This window comes from Protopterus annectens, chromosome 2.part2 (assembly GCF_019279795.1).
Source record: "Protopterus annectens isolate FY-2018-M chromosome 2.part2, PAN1.0, whole genome shotgun sequence".
Classification (NCBI taxonomy): Eukaryota; Metazoa; Chordata; order Ceratodontiformes; family Protopteridae; genus Protopterus; species Protopterus annectens.
In genome coordinates, this window is record NC_056730.1 from 320,264,360 (window position 1) to 320,287,893 (window position 23,534).

At 41.3% G+C, this 23,534-nt stretch overlaps 1 protein-coding gene across 1 annotated transcript in view; it reads left to right on the plus strand.

The window, feature by feature from the left end:
- The window catches only part of PAM (peptidylglycine alpha-amidating monooxygenase), a 2,584,515-nt gene that overhangs the window by 716,770 nt on the left and 1,844,211 nt on the right, over positions 1-23,534 (plus strand). The window contains exon 5 of the mRNA XM_044063879.1: positions 16,997-17,054. Coding sequence (XP_043919814.1) covers positions 16,997-17,054 — 58 coding nt within the window. The remainder of the gene's footprint in view (positions 1-16,996; positions 17,055-23,534) is intronic.

A 23,534-nucleotide genomic window follows, 5' to 3' on the forward strand; every position in this document is an offset into this window, starting at 1 on the left:
TGCCTCCTCTTACACTTATGCTTGCGAGGCACTTCCTTGGGGGGGCTGTCCGAGGAGGTCTCACCAGCAATGTCCTGTTCCAAAGGAACAACCTGGGACATCGAAGCAGGCTGTCCCTGTGGCCGGGTGATGGAAGCCTGACCCAGCAGAGAGGGAGTGCAGGGCGGAGCCGAGACAAGGGCCGGAGGTCTGGATGCTCTCGACAGAGCCCTCTCCACTACAATGAAGGCCGAGGGGGAGCCGCTCTCCCTGGGCTCCGAGAGCTGACTCCCACTCAGATCCGATGAAGGGATCGGAACCGGCGCCGAGACCGTCGGATCCGAGGGACCAGTGTGCTTTGACCTGGACGGAGCCGAAGGCACACTGAATCCCTCGGATCCGAAGCTCGGGTCACGGCTCCGAGAGGTCGGATCTGACGATGGAACCGACAGACTCGAGGGTAGGGTACCCAGTACTGTCGGCGCCGACCCACCCCCGGCTCCAACGCCGCCCGGCTCCAAGCGCTCCGAACCCGGAAAGCGGGTCGGAGAAGGAGCTATCAGAGCAAAAAAGGGTGTCGAGCTCCCCCCCCGAAGGGGGGAGGGGGCAGGAGCACTCCCATCTGCAGCTGGGCCTGGATGAACCTTCTCATCATCCGGTCCAAGTCTGCATCAGACAGGCTGTAGGTGGATCTCGACGAGGCCACCGAGGCAGGCCTGGAGTGCCTCGATGACCTCGACGGAGATCGGGTCTCCTCCTCCTCCGGTCCTGGGGAGAAGCAAGGTGATCGGAGCCAAGGAGGAGACCTGGAAGCCGTGGAGGGAGAAGCCCACTTAGCTGGGGGGGCCGAAGCGGAGGCCTCGGCCCGCCGTGTGTGTGCTTCTCCCTCCGTTTCTCCCTCCTGGCCTCCCTGTCCTCTGGCGCTTTAGTGGGAGTTTGAATCCCGGCCGGAGGAAGGGGGGCAGGGTTCTTTCTGGTGTCAAAAAAGACTGGGGACCTGAGACCAATTCTAGACCTTTCCCTCTTGAACCTGTCAGTAACCAAGGAGAAATTCTGAATGGTCACTCTTCAATCCATTCTCCCCCTGTTGCGGGAGAACGACTGGATGTGCTCAATAGACCTCTAGGATGCGTACTACCACATCTTAATGGACAGACGATCCAGGAGGTTTCTCCGCTTCCGGCTGGGAGCCAGCCACTATCAGTTCAGGGTCCTTCCCTTTGGCCTCACCACAGCCCCCAGGGTGTTCACCAAAGTTTTAGCAGTGATAGCAGCCCACCTGAGACTTCAGGGAATGCAGGTCTTCCCGTACCTGGACGACTGGCTCCTGACTGCCCCAACAAGGCATCTACTCTGCTCAGCCAGAGATTTTTTTCTTCGCATAGCCCCCCATTTAGGCATCACAATCAATATGGACAAATCCTCCCTTGCTCCGACACAAGTGATAGACTTCATAGGGGCCAGATTAGATACGAGAAGTCTGCGAGCCTACTTCACTCCGGAATGACTACAGAATCTGAGTTTACATGTGCGGGCCATCCTCCAATCAGAAGCTCCACCCGCGGAATTGGTCCTGAGGGCACTGGGCTCTATGACAGCGGCAATTACACTCCTTCCATGCGCTCGCCTAAACATGAGGGTACTACAGTGGACCCTTCAAGTACAATGGTCCTTTCAGCTTCTTCCTCTCAATCACCCTGTCTCTATCAGCAAGGCTTGCAGGAGGGCCCTGTTATGGTGGCTTCATTCCCCAGACCTCCATATAGGTCGCCCCTTCTGCGCTCCACCTCCTCTTGTCACGGTGACCATGGACGCTTCTCGCCTCGGGTGGGGGGGCATTGCTCAGGCAGAACAGTCCAAGGCACATGGAACGACACAGAGACCTCCCTGCATATCAGTGTTCTGGAGATGAGGGCAGTGCTGTTAGCGTTGCAAGCACTTCACAACCTTCTTCCCGTAGGAACTATTGCGATACAGACGGACAACATGTCAGTTGTCTGGTATATCAACAAACAGGGGGGAACCAGGTCTTACCCTCTTTGCCGAGAGGCCATGAGAGTGCAGGAATGGGTGATCTCCACCAATCACTTTCTGATCGCAATGCACATTCCGGGATGGTCCAACATTCTGGCGGACAAACTCAGCCGCACTATTCTTTCCCCTTACGAGTGGTCTCTCAACTGCTGAGTAGCGAAGTGGATTTTTGCAAAATGGGGGCAACTGTGCTGCGATCTTTTTGCCTCTCCCTCGAATACGAAATGCGACTTCTTCGCCCTGATTCCCCCACCAGGGGAAGCCCCGAGAGACGCTCTAGTGCATGCTTGGCTGCCCGGTCTACTTTACGCCTATCTTCCTCTACCACTGATGCTAAAGATGTTACAGAAAGCCTCTCGGTTGGGGAGCAAAATGATCCTCATTGCCCCATTCTGGCCTCGACAAACTTGGTTCCCTTACCTGTGGTCTCACTTGGTGAATCCTCCCTGGATTCTGGATCCCAGCCCGGATCTGATCTCCCACCCATCAGGCTTACCGACCCCGAATCGGGACAGCCTGAAGCTGACAGCTTGTCTGCTCCAGTTCCACTCTTAATTAGGACTCCCGGTATCTCTTCACCAGTCAAAGCCATCTTGGTGGCAGCGCATAAACCTTCCACCAGGAAGATTTACCGCAGTAAATGGAAACGCTTCTCCGTCTGGGCGGAACATCATAATCTGGACCCCTTCACTGCTCCGCTAATGTCCGTTTTGGACTTCCTTAACGGGCTTTTTCAGCAAGGGGCTTGCTGTTCGACAGTCAAGGTACAATTGGCAGCCATCTCCCATTACCACGTAGGACACGAGACAGGTCCTTTGATGTCAGCTAAACTATGTAAAACCTTCCTCAAGGGTACTTTTCTGCTCAGGTCCCCTATCAAAGAAGCCATACCCCCTTGGGACCTATCACTAGTTCTTCAGGCCTTGACTGCTTATCCTTTTGAACCAGCTGCCCCGGCTGATCTTAAATACCTGTCTTGGAAAACAGCATTCCTGGTAGCCATCACTTCTGCGAAAAGAGTTTCGGAACTTCAAGCTCTTTCCGTAAAACCCCCTTACTTGTTTTTTCAACAGGATAGAGTGTACCTCAGGACCAGTCCATCCTTTCTACCTAAGGTGGCCTCAGAAACCAATATCAATCAGTCCATTAATCTTCCTGTTTTCTTCCCTAATTATCAAAATAAAGGAGAATACAAGCTGCACTCGTTAGATGTGCACAGGCAGCTGCGTTTCTATATTCATAGGACTGCTGGTCACAGACAATCTGATCAGCTGTTCATTTCCTTTGCCAAATTCAATTTAGGTAAAGCCGTTTCGAAGGTCACCTTATCACACTGGATTTCCCAATGTATCCTTCTAGCTTATGAGACTTCTGGGAAGCCCGCACCTCAAAGGGTTCGTGCACATTCCACTCGCTCCATATCTACTTCTGCTGCATTCAGATCTAGAGTCCCCTTGGATGATATTTGCTCGGCAGCCACTTGGGCCTCATCTCATACCTTTATTAACCACTACAAACTGGATGTAATTTCCAGAGGGAGAGCATCCTTTGGCTCCGCAGTGCTCCGGAACATCCTTCCATGATGGCCGCCCAAGATTCAGGTAGCTGGGGACTCTGTCCCACAGGTTGCTGACAAATGAAGTCCCTACTCCAGATTAAGAAGTTATGTACTCACCATAACGTTCCAGCTGAGTAGGTGGCTTCATTTGTCTGCAACCACCCCCCCCCCCCTCCTTCCCCCTGACCTTCAGAAGAGTTAGATGATGGTATTTTTCCTGCCTTTTCCTGTTGGGATAACTTTTCAGGTATATAGGAGGGCAAACTTGATCTGAGGTCATTTGGGGTTGGCAGGGGATTATGGGTGAGGGGAGGAGCTAGGAGCTCGGATCCATAGCTGTATAAATAGTTGCCGGCTCGGATCCGATATCGGATCCAAGACCCACAGGTTGCAGACAAATGAAGCCACCTACTCAGATGGAACGTTATGCTTAATTATGTAGAATATGAATATATTGATATGTTATTGGGATGTGTTTTGGAGGTGGGAATATAATATTTTATGTTTTATGTCTTTGTATATATATAAATTGTATGTCTAAGTGTTTATGTTGTAGTATATATGTTTTGAGGTCTGTGTGTCTTTTAGCATTCTAAGGGTTTGATATTGATTAATTAATTAGCTAGTTAAATTGAATAGTTATGTTTAATTGGTTTTAGTGTATGTATGTATGTATATATATATATATATATATGTGTGTGTGTGTGTGTTTGTGTGTGTGTGTGTCTGTATGCATTTATGTATATATATATATATATATATATATATATGTGTGTGTGTGTGTGTACAGGTACCATTAGATGTGGTGATTGTAATTTTTGTGAACACATATATATGAAGGTACTGATTTTCAACATCCAGATACAGATTGGATATTTAAATTTGAAGTGAGTGCTGATTGCAATAGTAGGAATCTCGTTTATCTAGCTAGATGCATAGAATGTTCTTCATTCTATGTTGGGAAAATGAAGAGACGATTCTATGAACAGATTAGAGATCACATCTATTGCTATAGGAGAGGACACCATAGAGATGGGAGCCATTCATTAGTTTAGATTTAATGTGTTGGAGCTTGTATTAGAGGTCGATAGGTTGGGTGACATCTCTAATAAGACAGAGAACAAAGAGCTGAGATGGATTATTAGGCTCAGAGCCCATCTTGGTAAAAGGCTTAATGACCATATAGCTATTATGGCCAGATTGAGAAATAGAAAGCTTAGGAAATGACCATTAGTATTTATATATATATATATATATTTTTTTTTTTTTTTTTTTACATGTATTTTCTATATTTTACATTTTTATATGTTTCTCTGTTTCTTTTTTTATTCATATCTATATGTTTTTATATTTTTTTATATATTTGAAGTGTTTGTATGGTTGATGTGCTTTTACATATAAATGCTGATTGGTTTATTTGATTGCTAAACTGTATAAAAGGAAATTACATTGTTATGGGTATGAGGTCTGATGAAGCAATTTATTTGTGAAAGTGCTCACCTTTTCTGCATCCATTAAAGAGTTTCAACCTTTTGATGACATCTACCTGCATTTCTGCTGTGCTTTGCCTTCAGTTTTGTGGTTTACTTATTGGACTCTTGTGGCAGTACACTTTGGTGGTAATTGTTCTTTTTGGTGTTTGTTTTACTTATTTAACCACCAAGGTAGTATGGCAGAAAATGTTGCTACTGGAACTGTGAATGAAAGTGAGACCGCCTCTGCAGGGACTTTCAGAGGTTCCTTAAACCAGGTTTTACATATGAGAAACAATCTTTTATTAATGGAGACCTGTACTAAGAAGGTCAATGATGAATTGCTTAATAAGAATGAAATACAGAAATTACGTGAGGTGTCCAGGTTATTTGAAGACAGTTTGTATCAGTTAAAAAAGACTACAATTGCAGCGTCAACATTTGGAAGCTTGTATGCTCAAGATTATTCCTTGTGGTCTCAAGGTACTTACTATGTCCACTTATGGTGAGTCCCAGCCTGAGTTACTTGCCAAGTGGCAACAGATTAATCTTGAGACCAACTTCTCTAGTATGTGACTGCTCAATGAACATTTTCTACCAATAGAGGTTAAATTAATGAATGACATTGAGATGTGTTATGTGAAAGTACAGGAGATGTTAGGTCCAGACCGGGCTGATATACATTTAACTGGGACATTAGAAAATGTTAGGATTTACGAGCTCAAACTTCTACAACAGAAGAGACAGAAAATTGAGCGTGATACATCGGACTTTGAGTTAGGCCATGTATTTACATGGCCGAGGAGGTCTGATGGCAACACTAACAACTCTGGACAATCTACTAACTCTTTGAGATCTCAACATGGGGTGGCACCTGTTACTTCCACACATAATGGCTCGGTTCAATCAGAAGTTTCTGTTTGACCTTCTAGTAAGGATCGTATTGGTGAGCCTGAATGCCTGGAAGCTAAGAACCACCTACCTAGTACCAACATTGATGTTTCATTGACTACATCACCTATCAATCTGATGAATGTCTCCGTTTATGAAATGCCTTCGTCGGAAGGCATGTTACCTCGCAATAACATTACAACTATGACGTAAAGTTTGTCAGTAAGTTATTCAGACTCAAGTGTGGGTCCTGGTCCCATAGTACGACCGAAAATGACCAACATGACTAATTAACAGCCTTTTTTATTGCCACTGCGTATTTGAACAAAACTGAAGCAGTCGGTCAAATCACTGGAGCAACGTGGATGATTCAAATGGAGAACGGAGAACCAAGGCAATGGGAATACACTGAAAAAGATGTGGGAGAAGTAGGACTTGATTTAGTATGGAACATTTCCCACAGGTACATTTCTTCTTTTGAATGCAGTGTATTGAATAAGGGATTATTGTTCATCCCTGCTGCTTCTGCTAATATTGTTGACACTTTAATTGACTTTACGTAATGTTCAGTTGAAGATAATGTTTGATGAAGGGCATAAACTTGGTGTCCTGAATAATGATGAATGCACTGTGAGAAATTTTGTGTTTAAGAAACCTAGTATGTTTAATCCACAGTTTAATGCTACCCTTGATTTGTTTTATAAACTTTGTGAAGCTGAACTGTATAATTATTTTGATAGTAACAAACAAGTTTAATAAGGGTAAATTTGATAATTTAACTGAATCTGAAAAGTTTGCATTGACAACATTAGAGAATTATACCAGCATAGTTATTAGGCCGGCAGACAAGGGTGGACAAATTGTTATCATGGGCAGTGAGTTTTACTTACATTCTATGGTTGAGATGCTATGTGCTAATACTGTATGTGAAGATATAAGTTTGCTGGATATTCATGAGATTATTGAAAAAGTGACAAATAGGCTGATGCAACAAGTGGAAACTGGTGTTGTTACGAAGGAGTTATTTGGTTATTTTGTGGTTGAAAAGCCTCTGGTTCCTATTTTGCAGAGACTCCCTAAAGTTCATAAAAACTCATTGAAACCCCCTTTTAGGCCCATAGTTTCTGGGGGTGGATGGCTCACTGAGCCACTGAGTATATATGTGGAGAAACAACTGAGGCCAATATTATAAAAACACCAGTATATCTTACATGATACTAAACAAATGCTACAGGACCTATATGGTTTTGTAGATGGGTTTGAGAATTCGTTGAAGGGTGATCTGATGGCAACATATGATGTTATTCACTGTGATCCCCAGTGTTCAGCGGATGTTGATGGTGAAGAGTTTTCTCAAATGTTATAGCTCCTGTTCTGATCATCATATAGGTTTGATTTGTGATTTACTTGAGATAATTTTGCACAACAATATATTTTTGTTCAATGGTAAATACTATCACCAGAAGTTTGTGCCAATAGCTACGCCAACATGGTGATGGCTGAACGGGAAACACAGATGATGCTCCCACATCCACTGGCTAAGAAACACTTAGCATTTTACAGAAGGTTTGTGGATGATTTGTATATTTTTTGGACGGGTACCGAAACTGAACTGTCTGAGTTTGTTCTTTACATGAATCACAGTGGTGGTTTTGTGGTTTTTTTGGAGTTCATGGGAAAGTGTTCCCCTAATACCATTGAGTTTTTAGATATTTTGATAAGTATTGACGATGATGGCCACATTCATGCTGATAGACATTTGAAGGACTGCTCACGCCCTTCTTATTTACATAGAACAAGTATGCATCTGACACACATTTTTAATAATATATTGAAGGGTCAGGTGATGCGATGCTCCAGGTTGACTTACAGAGAGAGTAATTAAAAACAAGAAATTAATAAAATGAGTAATGATTTCATGAATAGGGGCTATCATGAACATGAGGTTCATGAGACAGCACTTGAGTTCCTTAAGATGCGAGATGATAGGGCCAAACTGTATTTTTCGAGACCTCTTAGATCTAGTTATGTGCCTAATAGAACTGATAAGAAGACCCCCTTCATTTTTCCATTCACGAGAAACGATGATGCAGTAAGGAATATCCTACAACGGAATTGGAAGATGTTATGCACTGATAATCAGATAGCACAATTAGTAGGTAAAAGACCATTTATTATGTTTAAGAATATGAGAAATCTTAAACGAAGGCTCTGTTATCCTAAGGCTGACCTATATCAAGAGAAACTACTATTGAGAATAGGTACAATTAGACCTGTTGATTGTAATTTTTGTGAACACATATATGAAGGTACTGATTTTCAACGTCCAGATACAGATAGGATATTTAAATTTGAAGTGAGTGCTGATTGCAATAGTAGGAATCTCGTTTATCTAGCTAGATTCATAGAATGTTCTTCATTCTATGTTGGGAATATTAATAAACAATTGCGTGAATGGTTTAGAGATCACCTCTATTGCTGTAGGAGAGGACACACATATAGTGCCATAGCGAAACATACCATAGAGGTGGGAGCCATTCATCAGTTTAGATTTAATGTGCTGGAGCTTCTATTAGAGGGTGATAGGTTGGGTGACATCTTTAATAAGACAGAGAACAAAGAGCTGAGATGGATTATTGGGCTCAGAGCCCATCTTGGTAAAGGGCTTAATGACCATATAGCCATTACTGCCAGATTGAGAAATATGAAACTTAGGAAATGACCATTAGTATTTATATATATATATATATATATATATATATATATATATATATTTTTTTTTACATGTATTTTCTATATTTTCCATTTTTGTATGTATTTTCTGTTTCCTTTTTTATTCATATCTATATGTTTTTATATATTTTTTATATATTTGAAGTGTTTGTGTAGTTGATGTGCTTTTAAATATAAAGTGGTTGCTGATTGGTTAATTTGATTGCCAAGATATATAAAAGGAAATGACATTGTTATGGGTATGAGGTCTGATGAAGCAATTTATTTGTGAAAGCGCTCACATTTTTTGCATCCATTAAAGAGTTTCAACCTTTTGAAGATGTCTACCTGCATTTCTGCTGTGCTTTGCCATCGTTTTTGTGGTTTTACTTATTGGACTCTTGCGGCAGTACCCTTTGGTGGTAATTGTTCTTTTTGGTGTTTGCTATATATATATATATATATATATATATATATATATATATATATATATATATATATATATATATACATATATACATATATACTTGATGCACTATTGTTTTAATTTTTTGAACCCTGAAGGCATAAGCCAAGGTGCTAGTTCAGAGTTGGTAGCTCTTTGTCCTGAAATAAAATCTGATTCTGTGTGCTAAAAAGTGGGTGATAATTCGGTGAAGTTTGGTGAAATTTTGTATTTAGCACCTAATATGAAATTAGTGTTGAAAAGTCATATGACCTAGGAGTTGTCAACCAGGCATTGTTGCCACTTATTGCAACCATCACTGCTTAGGAACTGTCATTGGCCATACTGTATCCTGCTGTTGAGTCCCATCATTGACCTCACCTACTGCTGCTAGTGGATGGTCAAACACGGCCATATAGAATGTTAATCCTGCCCCATAAACCCCTATTATGGAACATAGTGGAGACAGCAAACGTGTTGTTAGCTATATCAGATGAGGAGTGATGGGAACCCATAAATGCATCCAGGCACCGAAGCAGTTCATTTAATGGCCTGAACACATACACTGTGATGTTCATTACTTGGGTATGAGATTTGTTGAACTGTAGCTTAGTAATGGTTTTAGGATTGTGCATATGGCTTGTGAGACAGAGTTCCAAACTCTAGCCTGTATTAGCTGCAAAGTACAACATAACCAAATTTTCCATTGAGGGTGACACCTCTATGCATGCATATAATGTATGTGTGCCACAATATGTCTTCTACACACTGTGTCAGCACTTAGCAAGAAGATGAATGTGAGGAAAATTGCCGCATCGGAAACAGACATCCAGGTGCAACAAATGACACATTTGTGAGTTATGAGAAAACACACACACACAAATACCAGGGCTGGCCTTAGGTTAACTGGTGCCCTAGGCAAAAGGACTTCATGATGCAACCCATCCCCCATCAGACACCTACACACAGACACTACCCAGTCCGCCCGTGCTGGCCTATCCACATCATCCAGATAACTTTTTTCTTCCTTTTTCTCACAGTTTGTCTTAGTTGTTATTTTTTTTACAACATTTACTCATTCGTTCAACATATTTTAAGTAAGCAAGAGTGTGCTCTGATAACTGTGTAAAAACAGTTTAATTAAGCTGGGATTTGCAAGGCATCTCAGAAGCCATGGGAGTTTCTAAATGATGTTTCTGAGGTGTAGTTTACAGTGTATTTTATTTATTTATTTATTTATTTTTAAGGGAAAAAAATGCTTTTACATCCACTGATGGTCTGTACAAAAATCATGATTAAAGGAAGAAATTCAGTCTTGTTCTTCAGTGAATATTTTCAACATACCCTAACTAACCAAGAGTTACACTGTAATAACCGGAGTAGAAATAATTGTATTAAGTCATGGGAGTTCTAGATGCTCTGAGATTCATTTTACAGTTTGTTTAAAATAACTTTATCCAATAATGGCCTGAACAAAAATAATGATTAATGGGGAAAAAAACAATCTTTCTGTTCAACTTTGTTTTTTATCTGAATTCTTTCTACACACCCTAACTGATCAAGACTACACTGTAATAACTAAGTTAAGCTGGGGTTCTAGAGGCTGATAGATTCCAGAAGCCACAGGGTTATAGATGATCTGAGGTGCATTTTAAAACTTTTTTCTAACCTTTTGATTCAATGATAGCCTGCAGAAAAACCATACATAAGGAAAGAAATTCAACCATACTTTTATATTTCAATGAAAAAAATCAGTTGCAGCCAAGGCTTAATGTCCAAAGTTAACCAAATAGCAGTGCACAGTAAACATAGAAAACAAATACTTGTGATGATAAATAAAACATATATGTAAATAGTATCTGCCTCACTATGCCACGTTAAAAAAGGTCACCTTTGTGTATGCCCATCTAGTGGTAAATTGGGATGAAAATTGAGACGTTACAATCATATATTTCAAGTCACTGCTGTCATATGTATGTAAAGCATGCCTCCTCTTCCCCAGCACACAAAAGACTGCCACTTTCTGTGTACCCGTCTGATGTCACACTTGGACAAAACTTAAAAAAAAACATGTAGAATGTATTTTCTGCCAGACATACGTAAGCAGGCTGCTTCTTTACCCGCCTCCAAAAGATAGCCACCTGTGTGCACCTGATGTTTGACTGTGATGAAAAAAATAATTCCAGTAATGTTTTCAGCTTACTTGTAAACAGTACACTGTTGCTGTACAAGCTTAGTTGATCCTCTGTGATGCTCTGTGACTTTTCTTCGCTAGACATGTTAAAGAAACCAGCCTTGGACACATATTTAAGTTTAAAGTGATGGAATTATTTAATGATCATTTTAGACTGGGTGATGTAAACAATGAAACTGAGCACAGGGAGCTATTTTGGATCCTACATCTTCAAGCAGATAAGGAAGTGGGCCTACATGATAAGGTCTCCTTGAAACCTAAATTAAAGAAAGGAAAGGGTTAATTGTATCTGTGGTATGGTGATATCATGTGATCTATTGCTGTTTGTGAATTGGTTAATGAGTTTTATTGCTTTTGTATTTAAATGACTTTGATTTATTATTGTCTTATGGTCTGAAGAAGTAGTTTTACAAAAGTGCTTACCTGTGTTTATTTTTATTTTTATTTTTGTCCTAATAAATAGTGCCCAACCACCTATACAGCATTGTTTATTTTATTTCATTTTTATATTTTTATGTGCTGTTGGTTTCTTGCATGGTTTGTTATTTTCACGTTTTTATTCTTTTATCAGACGAGCACCATTGTGGAAGGTATAGACTTGCTTGACTTCAATCCAGACACATCACGAACTCAAGCCAGGATGGACTTGCTTAATCATTTTTTGCATATGGTCATTAATCCACTGCTCTCTGTAAGAATGTCTGAAAGAGAGGCTGACTCTTAAGTCACAAACACTATCTTTAAACTGTTGAAAGAGACGTTAAAGGAATTAGAAAATCAGCTGTTTAAGTTAAAATGATACCAATGGCAGAGGTTACATATGGAGGCATGCATTCAGTACAAGGTTGTACCAAGGGGCTTACGCATTTTTGTTATGCCTACTGGTGGTACCTCTCACCCAGAACTTTTGAAGAACTTGCAAAAACTAAATTTGGACACCAGTTTTTCTTATATTCAAATGCTGATTAATTATTTTAAGCAGTTTGAGGCTTCTTTAATAGACACCATCCTAGAGAAGCAACGTCTCCTCTTTTGGAGTCATCAGTCTTCTTTAGTTAAAACTTACGTAGAAGAACTGTCTGCAAATGTGTAGTCTTATGAATTAGACTTAAACAGCAAAAAATACATAAATTGAGGAGGGATCTCCGCGATTTTAGTACAGGTGAAGTGTTTTCCTGGTCTAACCCTACCAACAGGGATCGTAATAGACCAAATGATAACACTGTCAAATCTGCCCAAAGAGAGAAATCCAGTCAACAAATACTACTGACGACAGAAGCATTTGCACCAGTGATGAGTACTAGCTTACTCTCTTAGACCTCCTGTGCACAAACAGATGTACCCTCCCCGAAAGAGAAGAGCCTTTCTGGTACTACTATGAAGGTTTTTTTCAAATCTAACACTTCTAATCAGAGACAAGAGAAAAACGGAGAGAGGTCACTCCAACAGCAGAGAGTGCAAGCGCAGACTGGAGCAGCAAGAAATTGTATTCATGTCATCATTGAAGAAAATGTGGGCAAAAGAAATGATAGCCTAATTTTCAACATATCTTCCAGGGATTTAGATGAGAACAAAGTAAAACTATTACAGAAGGGTTTATCATTCATTCCGGCGAGTCCATCACAGTTAGAAGTATCCATTGATATACGCATGTGTGCATGTTTCATTTTGTTGCACCTTATGTTTCCCAATGATTTGCCTGCAAGTATGTTTAAACCTCCCAGTACTTTCAATCCTGCTTTAAACTCAATGCGAGAAGTATTTTGTAACATATGTGAACATGATTTAAATCTAACTTTAAATGGACCGTTTTTTAAGAACACGAAAGATTTTTAATACAACAAAGCATGAATTTTTATGCACTTAAAAGACTGCAGAATGATAGAACCATCTGTATATGACCTGCAGATAAGGGAGGTGGTTTGGTGATCATGGATAGTGATCACAATAAGGAGTCTGTCCTTCAACATTTGAATGGCTGTGAAGTTTGAGAAAGTAAATTCAAGGGATATGTATGATGTAATTAGTAATGTACATTTTGTACTGGATGATTTCTTATTATTGAATATTATTAGTACAGATATCCATAGGTTTTGTTATGTAGATTTTCCTGTGGTCCCTATTTTTCAAGCTTTACCTAAGATCCATAAGGATCATTGTAACCCACTATTGAGACTTATAGTCTCAGGACAAGGATGGGTAATAGAAATGATGTCCATATATGTGGAGAAGCACTTAAGAAGTGTTTTAGATGAATATCATGTAGTATTGAATGATTCTGGGCAGTTTGTGACACAGCTATACATGCACTGTTCAGATGCAGATTATTATGTTGATAGTTTATTCGTAACATTAGACATTTGTTCATTATTCACAGTTATACCTAATGACAAAGGCCTGGGGTTTACTAGGATGTATTTGCTGGGTTATTGCCTTTATGATGGGAGGCAGAGCTGTTATGTTTGTTTATTGAAACAGTCCTGAAGAATAATGTCTTTGTTTTTGATGACAACTACTATCGACAAATAAAAGGTGTGACAATGGGTACCCCCTGCACCAGTAGCTAAGCTAATATAGTGTTGGCACAGTGAGAGAAGTTATATGTATTTTCTAACAGGTATTCTAATAATATTGCCTTCTATAATTGCTTCGTAGATGACGTGTTTATGCTTTGGAAAGGGACCGAAAATGAATTTACTGAGGTTCTTGAATATCTACATAACACAGCACACTTTCTAAAATTTACCAGTCATATTTCAGTGAATATTGTTGATTATTTAGATGTTAAATTAGAGAAGGATGATTGAGGGAAATTATTACCAGTCACTATCAGAAAGATTGTCATACAAACCATATTCTTTATAGACATAGCTTACATCCACCACATTTATTTAAGAATATCATTAAAGGACAATTGATGCATATGTCTCGCCTAAATAACATGGGCAACAGATTTTTATCTGAAGTTGATGTTATGGGTAAAGAGTTAATAGCACGAGGATCTGGAGTTAGTGAGGTGGGACAGGGTATTAAGGAAGCAAGAATGCTAAGAAAGAACAGAGTATCCCCTTATTTCTCATATAGACAGCATCCCTATGAGAGAATAGATACTGCTGGTAATATAAAAGCACCCACTATTAATCTTACCTATTCTAGTAATATTAAAGTTGTGTGTGATGTCATTAAGAAGAAATGGCATGTGTTAACATCAGATAGAGAAGTCAACAATGTGATAGGGACACACTTAGTATTTTCTTTTAGAAACAAAAAATCATTAAATAAACTATTATATCATAATAATAGTAAATCTGGAGACTCTTTTGTCGCATATGGTATGTTCCCTTGTGCTTCCTGCAATTTTTGTCATCTCATAGACTCCAGTAATAGATTTGTACATGTGGTTACTAGCCTAGTTTATAATTATAAGCTATGCTGCTTGTAAAACAAACAGTTTAGTGTATTTAGCATAATGTGTATTATGTTCCAAATTTTATATAAATAAAACAAATCGGATGTTTTTTGAAAGAATGAGGGAACATATGAGAGAACATATGAGAGACATAAGAAATAGTAACAGCAATAATTCCTTGGCTAGACATGTTAAAGAAGCCAGCCCTGAACATATATTTAAGTTTAAAGTCGTGGAAATATTTAAAGATATTGGTAGAGTGGGTGATATAAACAATGAAACTGAGCAGAGGGAGCTATTTTGAAACCTGCATTTGCAAGCAGGTAAGGGGCCTAAATGATAAGGTTTCCTTGAAACCTAAATTAAAGAAAAGAAGGGGTTAATTGTATCTGTGGTATGGTGATATGTGATCTGTTGCGGTTTGTGACATGGTTAATGAGTTTTATTGTTTTTATATTTAAATTATTGTGTTTTATTATTGTGTTATGGTCTGAAGAAGTACTTTTACGAAAGTACTTACCTGTGTTTATTTTTATTTTTGTCCTAATAAGTAGTGCCAACCACCTGTACAGCATTGTTTTTTATTTCAAGTAAACATTGTATTTCGTTGCTCTAAAAAATACATAAATTAATACATAAAATGAAAAGAGTGCCCTTCCAACCATTCCTTGGTGGTTTGTTTAGTTTGTCTATGCATAAGGCAGGCCCTGATATGCACCCACACATACACATTCACAATGATCCATGGTGCATCGCACAGTATCTAGTTAAGGAAATGGTAGCCTTTCCTTCTGATGTACCTTTAGGACTGTGGGCCAGGAGGAGCCTTTGTAGTGTTAAAAATGACACCTGGTGCATCAGGGAAATGGGTGATGGTGTAAAAGCCAGAAAATGCTGTCTTTCTCCTCTTAAGTCTTTGGGAACCATATTTGCTCATTAATGTGTAGCAGCATATCATCAACAAATGTGTTTATTGTCTGTGGAGTAGAGGCCTGTGAAATGCCCAGTGTGCCTCCAGTTGATCACAGAAAGGTTTATGTAGCTAACATATACTTTGGTATCCACCCGGTACAGGAAGAACACACATTCCCTGAGATTCAGCATGTTAGTAAAATACAATCAACCAAGGTCCAGGTGATATCCCAGGGTACATTATCTGATCATAAGTAAAGGCATGCTAGGTTGGTAGGTCATTGTTATGGAATAGCGTGTGTGCAATCTGATCAATTTAACTGGATGCTAGGGAAAGTGTGCTACTTAATGCAAGGTGCTGAACATGTTTACTAGTTTCTGCTCTGATATTCGTCTGCATGCTTTATCATAATATATTGACCCATACAAACAGATTGTACTGACATCTATGAATAGTATGTCTTTTTTTTAATTTTGTTGATTTGCATGGCATTGTGCACTCATTTGTCTGCATGTTAACACCTGAATCAGTTTATGTACTCACACGTGTGGTTCATACTATGTTGTGCCGGCTCGTAATTATGATCTGTGAATTGGCAACACCCTGTGCTTTACAGAGAACTGTACAAAAGGTCATGACTTACTGTGCAGCTTGTCTCTTGAGTTTCAGCATCAGTATTCTCAGTCATTTATTTGTGCTTGATCTCTTTGTAACTTAAAACAATATTTGAAGTTTCAAAGAATGTAGTAAAAATGTGTACGGTATGTGTGCCTATACTTAAAACTAAAAATGTCACACTGCAGAAAAAAATGCCACTATTTAACATACTGTACATAATAACACAAGTTGCCACTATGGTAAATGTGAACGTGTGTGTGTGTGTGTGTGTATATATATATATATATATATATATGTGTGTGTGTGTGTGTGTGTGTGTTTCAGGCAGCCCATTTGCCTGACAGTTCAGTGAGGAAAAGGACAAATACCTTTTACTTACTTACTTTTTGTAATTGTCGGGCAAATGAACTGTCGGGTGTATATATATATATATATATATATATATATGTATGTATAGATATTTGATTTATTATAGTAACCACAAGTTTTTAGTTTTTTTCAGGGAAATCCCAGACCACATAGTTCTGAAACTAGGCAGTAGTATATATAATACAGTCATGAGCTTACTGTCAGGTACATCAACAAGCAAAGTTCAGCAGTCTGTACTGAGGCATTTCTGTGATGCTGACACGTACGTATTTTTGTTCTGTAACTTGTATCATCAAATGAGTCATCCTGTTCATGGTATTGTTATCACTATTGTTATTACTGATTTGTGTGATTTAACAAGATGTTTAGCTAATTTCTATTTTCTTTTTCTTTCCTGCACAGTCTGACAGCTACTTCTGTATGCCAGTAAAAGTGCCATTTGAAGAAGAGATGTATGTTGGTATGTATTAGTAACAGGAACAATGAGTACTGAAAACAGTCACTTACATGTTTATAAGCTTGGTTCTTTACTTTATGTTCCAAACTGAATTTATCATGTCTTAATACAGTTACAAAGTGTTGACTCTCTCTTGAAGTAGAGATAACAAACTGTGTCTAGTAGGAGATTTCTGCAGTAGTAGAGAAATGCATACAAATGCCTATAGCAGTCACTTTCAAAGCATTTCATTTATACAGTATTGGCTTTCTGTCTGAATCCAGTTCCTTAATTCTCTTCTTCAGAAAGGCTGCTTTAAAAAAAAATTTTGCTAACATAGACTGTAAATCTTTGGCGCTTGAATTTCCTTAATGGACAGAATAAGATTTCAGTTGTCTGGTGAAAACTAATGTCTATATTTAAGGGTTTAAGTGACGTCTGGCAGATGACAACACTTACTGTGATGGCGTAGTTGTGGCAGGGTTTAAATCTAGCAGGTAAAATCACAAGATAAGCACCATCTGCTCAGTTTATCCTCTGAATGATTATTATGCAGCAATTACTATTTAACGTATACAAAGCCCAGCTCCAAAATATTGTTGGGCATACTTTAAAACAGGATGTAGAAAATTAGGTTCTTTGACAAGTTGATAACATTCCCTATCTGTTCTGCAATGCAGAAGGGAAATGTCATCCCTCCCTCCCTCCAGAATAGTTTGTTCATCCCTGGTTTAGTGAAGACTTCCAGATGTGTACATACTGTCACTTATGTCATCCGTTCTCATCAAGGTTTTCAACCCAGTGAGGGGCTGGGATTTTGCTTTTTTATAGAAAAGCAACATGGCACAGTGGCACAAAGACAACCTGCCTGTCAAAAGTCATGGCCCACTGCTCATAAAATGCTTCAGTTCGGGAAAACAGTGTGTCATGTGATGGTCAGAAAACTGCAGGTAATGATGTTTGCTAAGGAGACAACATCAGGGGAGGGGGAGCTTTTGTTGGGATAACAGCAGGTGTAGTTTCCTAGACTCTTGTGACAAGCACAATCTCCATTTTAAAGCAGGTTAAATTAGTAAAACAAAGAACAAACAGGTGTGTATTTCTGTCTGTGTCTGTGTGTACACGTACATGAACATCTTTGCACCTTATAGCAGCTGGTTAATCTGGACTTTATGACAAATACATCTGCCCATACAACTTATATAAGAGACAAAGTAGTTTATAGTGGGCACTCATAGGTTGGTACTAGGCTATCGGCCCTAGGGCCTATACAAACCTAGCTGTAACAGTTCCCTGGCTATTTCTTCCCACAGGTTTTCTCCATTCCCCTTCCATCTACATGTAGGAACTAAAGGAAATGTCTTCTAAACTTGTTACATTAGAATTTTTTTTGTGAAAATTACATATATGACGAAGGAGTGTTAGTGGGTTGAAGGTAGTTATGATTCATTTCTTAACTGGGCAGTTGGACATGATTGTTTTACAACAGAGATGTAGGGTGGTGACGAAAGTTAAACATTTGTACCCCAGATGTTCAGTACAGCTTTTGAAATTGTGTAAATGGAAGTGTTATCAGTGCTGTTGATGATATCAATTCATACTGATACTATCCCCCAGTACTCACTATCCGGGCATACAGCACCCATACTGGTGGTGGTGCACTACTAAGCATGTAAAAGTAATGTCTTTCAGCTTTTCCTGGTTAGGGGTCGCCACAGCGGAACTCTGGTCCGCTAACAATTGGCAGTGGATTTTTACGGTGCAGAGTTGCCAGCCTGCTGCCCAACCTAAAAAGAAGGCACACCCATTCATGCTCGCACCTACCTGCATGTCTTTAACATCACTTGACCGTGGGGAGAACATGCAGACTCCACACAGAAGCGCTCCAGCCGAGAATCGAACGGGGGAACCTCTTGCTGTGAGGCGACAATGCAGTGTGCTGGTGCAATTTGATGTGGTTGGTTAAAAAAGAGGTGCAGAGGCTGAGACATTCAAAAAAAGTAAATGTTACCTGTATTATGAAATTCACTCTGGGTATATCATTAATTTTGAAATATTTCCTGCTTATTTTCTTACTTAAGGATTTCTTGAAATGTCATTGAAATGTTTGTGATGTAATTTAACTGTGACGATCAGTAGGAGTATTGTTCTTGAGTACTGGCACTGCAGATGACAAGGCCTTTTTCCACTTTGTCTTCACCATGGACATGTTTAATGGCTGCAGTTATAGCCATCTGTCAGTTGCCTGCTAGATTGCATTTGTTTTAGCAACATTTATTTAAGTGACAGAAAATATCCTTATGGAACAGCTTCTGATCAGTGTCTGACGCATGACTAGGTTCCTGCTTTTAGGTAGTCAGAGTCAGGCTCAGAGCAGGACATAGTAGTTAGTGAAACAGAGTAGTTACAGGCAGAGTGACAAAAGTCTTTTTAATGTCATGTGTGGTTTACTTGTGATACTCATTGTAAAGGCTGCCAGCCTAGCCAGATAGAATTTTGGAGATAATTCTGTCATCTGTAAATATAAATGTAAACCACAGGCTTGTGTCTTAAATGGTAAAAATAGTGTTACATGTAGAACTGAAAAAATGTAACAACAGTGCACTCTACTGACCAAGTGAAGCATGTTGTGACCCTTTGATCTAAACACGGCTCCGGATGGTCTAGATGAAGGAAGTCTTGCTATTGTTTTAAGACCAGATTTAATGGCCAGAATTTGCATGCATAAATGTCCGTAATGGCTTTGCTTCCTGACCTGGTGTGAGCTTACTAAAGAATGTAGCCTGTTAGGGAAGTGTGAAGAATGATGTAATGTGAACCAGGAATGTGATTTTAAAAACAGAGAATAAGAGAGCATTAAGCATTTTTGTCTTGATCATCCAACACCAGCACTGTCTTGCTCTACATGTAAGTTTATCTTAGACTTATGATGTTAAGTTGTCAATCTCGCCTTCATTCTTGCTTGATGGGTTCGGAGCCGATCCCTGACTCGGCACTTGCTAAGCTCGAGAGTCACTTTTACCAGCTCGAGGCAGCCCCATATCCCATGATGCAAGGCGGTAAGTACCCAGATCTCATTTGCCGCTTCGCTTATGAGGTCCTCCTTTTACCAGCTCCTGGTAAGTGATTCACTATTTTGATATTTAAGCCCCTTTTTGCTAAAAAACCTTTAATTTTTAGTTTTAAGTTAATTATATAGATTTTCTGACAGAAAATCCCTGTCTCTTCTAATTTTTTAGTCAAACTTTACCCATCCCATCCCTCCCTGTTAGGGTGTGTGTGTTTGTTTCTATCGTAATACCTTTTTGGTATTTTATTTAAGTTAATTCTTGACTGGTGTGTGTGTGTGTTGTGAAGCACCATGTCAAAGGAGAGGGTCTCAGGCTTTAAGAAGTGTGACTCGTGCTGTCAGAAGATGTCTCTGACAGGCGGTCACACTTCTTGCCTGTATTGCCTGGGGCCTCTTCACCTGCAGGACTCCTGTGCTATTTGTCATTCCTTCAGCCAGAGAGTCCTGCAGGAAAGACGAACAAGCTGATACTTAGGGGCCTTCTTGGCCGGAGGGCTCTCCGGCTAAGTCGGCTCCATCAAAATCAGCCAAATCTTCCAAGGCCCAGGCTTCTGTGTCTAAGCCTGCGGCCTCGGCTCCGACTCGTTCTGAGTCGAGATCGGCTCCGGCTGGAGCCGATTCTGGCTTAACAAAGCCTTCGGCACCGATGGCTATCGGTGCCGATTCTGCATCGACCACTTCGGTGTCGGCTCCGATCGGTTCCGACCACCATGTGGCACAGGCATCGGTGTCGGCTCCAATCGGCTCTGACACCGTTACTTTTGTGGCTGTATCGGCTCCAGCTGGAGCCGATGCATCGAGGCTTCCTGTCGGCTCCGATAAGTCTTCGGCTCCGACAGGATCTATAGTATCGGTTCCGATGGCTCATTCCAGGAAGAGGTCGAGGTCTCCTTCCTTGGAGCCGATACTTTCGGCTCCGGCTTCACCTCTCCTTTCAGAACGGAGCCATCGGAGCCGATCTTCAAGGTCATCCAGACTTTCAGACCATGACCTAGAGAGAGTGGTCAGCAGATTACTTAAGTCACAGGTACTGGCCCAAATGTTACATAGTCCGTCTCAACAGACGACTGTTGGTCCACACCTCGTTACGGTTCCTCCTTCAACTCTACCCCAGAGCTTGGAGTCGGCGTCTTCGAATGGTTACTGCTACGGCTGGAGGACAGATACCCCTTCTGTTCCTTCAGCCTCTACTCTTATCTCCTCTTGAGACCTTCCTTAGAGGGATTCGTGGTCGGGCTTCCATGGTCTCCTCCGAGGGGGTGAGTGGCATCGGACCCTTGTCCGAACCCGCTCTTCCCCTTGGAGCCTCGGCCTTGGTGAGCTCGGCTCCGACATCTGCCTCGGAGACTTCCCTTCGGTGGTCCCTGGAGTTCCTAGTTCTTCGAACGGGTTCTCTGGGACCGGCCTGGGAGGGGAGCATTCGAGGTGATGAAGAGTGTGCTGGCCACTGGTATCAGTCAGCAGTCTGTTCCCGTAGCTCCTCCCTCTATAGTGCCTGTTGACATCTCTGCCACTTCTCTTGCTACAGGACCCAGAGATCCTCCGCCTCAGGTTTCCCCATTGGGAATTTCCCCCTCTTCCAAGGATTCTCCTGATGTTTCGGGAGATCCTCCTAGGAAGAGGACTTGTAAGAGGAAACATGTAGACTTCCCCGAGTCTTACACTTCCGATGCTGACTTTGATGAGTCAGAGGGATCCCCTAGATCCCCCTGTGAGGATGTCTCCTTCTCAGACATCCTAGAACTCCTTAAACAGAGGGGAAACTGGCCCACCAACAATCCCTCTGAGGATGAGTCAGTATACCTAGAGGCGTTTGGATCTCGGCCCTCCACCTCCTGGGTGTCTCCGCCACCCCTTATGCAGGTTATTGCCCGAAGGCGTGGGCAGCTCCTGACTCTGTAGAGCCAGTCCCTAGGAGGCCTTCAAAATTTATCACTGCCCCGAGTGACAAGCAATTCCTCACTAAGGGTGTCCCCGCTGATGCCATGGTGGTGGCTGCGCCACCAAGAAGGAACTTGCAGATCCTTCCGTACCGTCCATCCTCCTAATAAGGACTCTAGGACCATGGATAGGTAAGCGGATGTTTTCCTCAGCGGCCTTTGCTATGCTCTGAATTACCTATGTCACTTCACCAGACTCCAGAGGGATATCCTTAAGGAGCTGGGTGAAGTAGTACAGGATCCTACAGCTGCAGGAGCTCAAGAAAAGATTGCTTCGCAGCTAGGAACCCTTAATTCCATTGCAAACTCCTCCATGCGGCTAATATCTTATGCTGCTGATGGAGCGAGTAGAGCCGCAGGTACAGGTGTGGCTCTTAGACGCCAAGCCTGGATGCGGCTATGTGATTTTGCTGATCCCTTTAAGGCGTCCTTCACAAATTCTCCCTTTGATGGGTCAGCTTTGTTTGGCCCTCAGGTGAAGGAAACTTTGACCAGGTGCGAACAGGACGGCAAGACTCTTTCTGCTGTAGGAGTCCGTTTTCCACCCCTTCTAGACCTTATCCCAAAGGACAGAAAGGTGGGAAAATGTGGTTCCGTAAATCCCAAGGAGTCACGCCGGATTCACGTGGTCAGTTTACCCCTAGAGGCAGAGGGGGTAACAATAACAGACGCCGCTCTAGAGGCAGAGGGGGTCCAAAAATCCAGGGAAACAGAGAGCCTCTCTCTGACAAGCCCTTTCAGCATCCCTGAGATGTTGCCCGGCTGTCCCTCCTTGGAGGCAGTCGGGGGAAGATTATCACTGTACCCAGTAGCCTGGCATTCCCTCACTCAAGACAGATGTGTACAGTCGATCATATCCAAGGGTTACATAATTCCTTTCGAGGAAAGTCCCTTTCCCTCAAATTCCCTTCCAGATGTACCACCCGGTCTAAGGGAAATTGCAGAGTTAGAAGTCTCAAAACTACTGCAAAAAAGAGCCATTCAGCCAGTTACAATAGACCATTCAGAGCCCGGAATCTACTCAAGGTTCTTTTTGGTCCCCAAAAGACGGGAAACTGTAGACCAATATTGGATCTAAGCAGACTCAACAAGTCTGTCAGGAAGACAAGATTCGAATGGTCACTCTTCAATCAATTCTGCCCTTCTTACAGAAGGACAACTGGATGTGCTCAATAGATCTTCAGGATGCGTACTATCACATCAAAATTCACAGACGCTCCAGGAGATTTCAACGCTTTCGGCTGGGGTCCAGTCATTTTCAGTTCAGAGCCCTGCCCTTTGGTCTCACTACAGCCCCCAGAGTGTTCACCAAATGCATGGCAGTGGTCACGGCTCACCTGAGACGTCAAGGATTCCAGGTGTTTCCGTATCTCGACGACTGGCTCCTGTCAGCCACCACCAGGCATTAGCTTATACAAGCCAGGGATTACACAATAAACCTTTGTTCTCATTTGGGCATCTCGATCAACTTCGAAAAGTCATCCTTATCGCCCT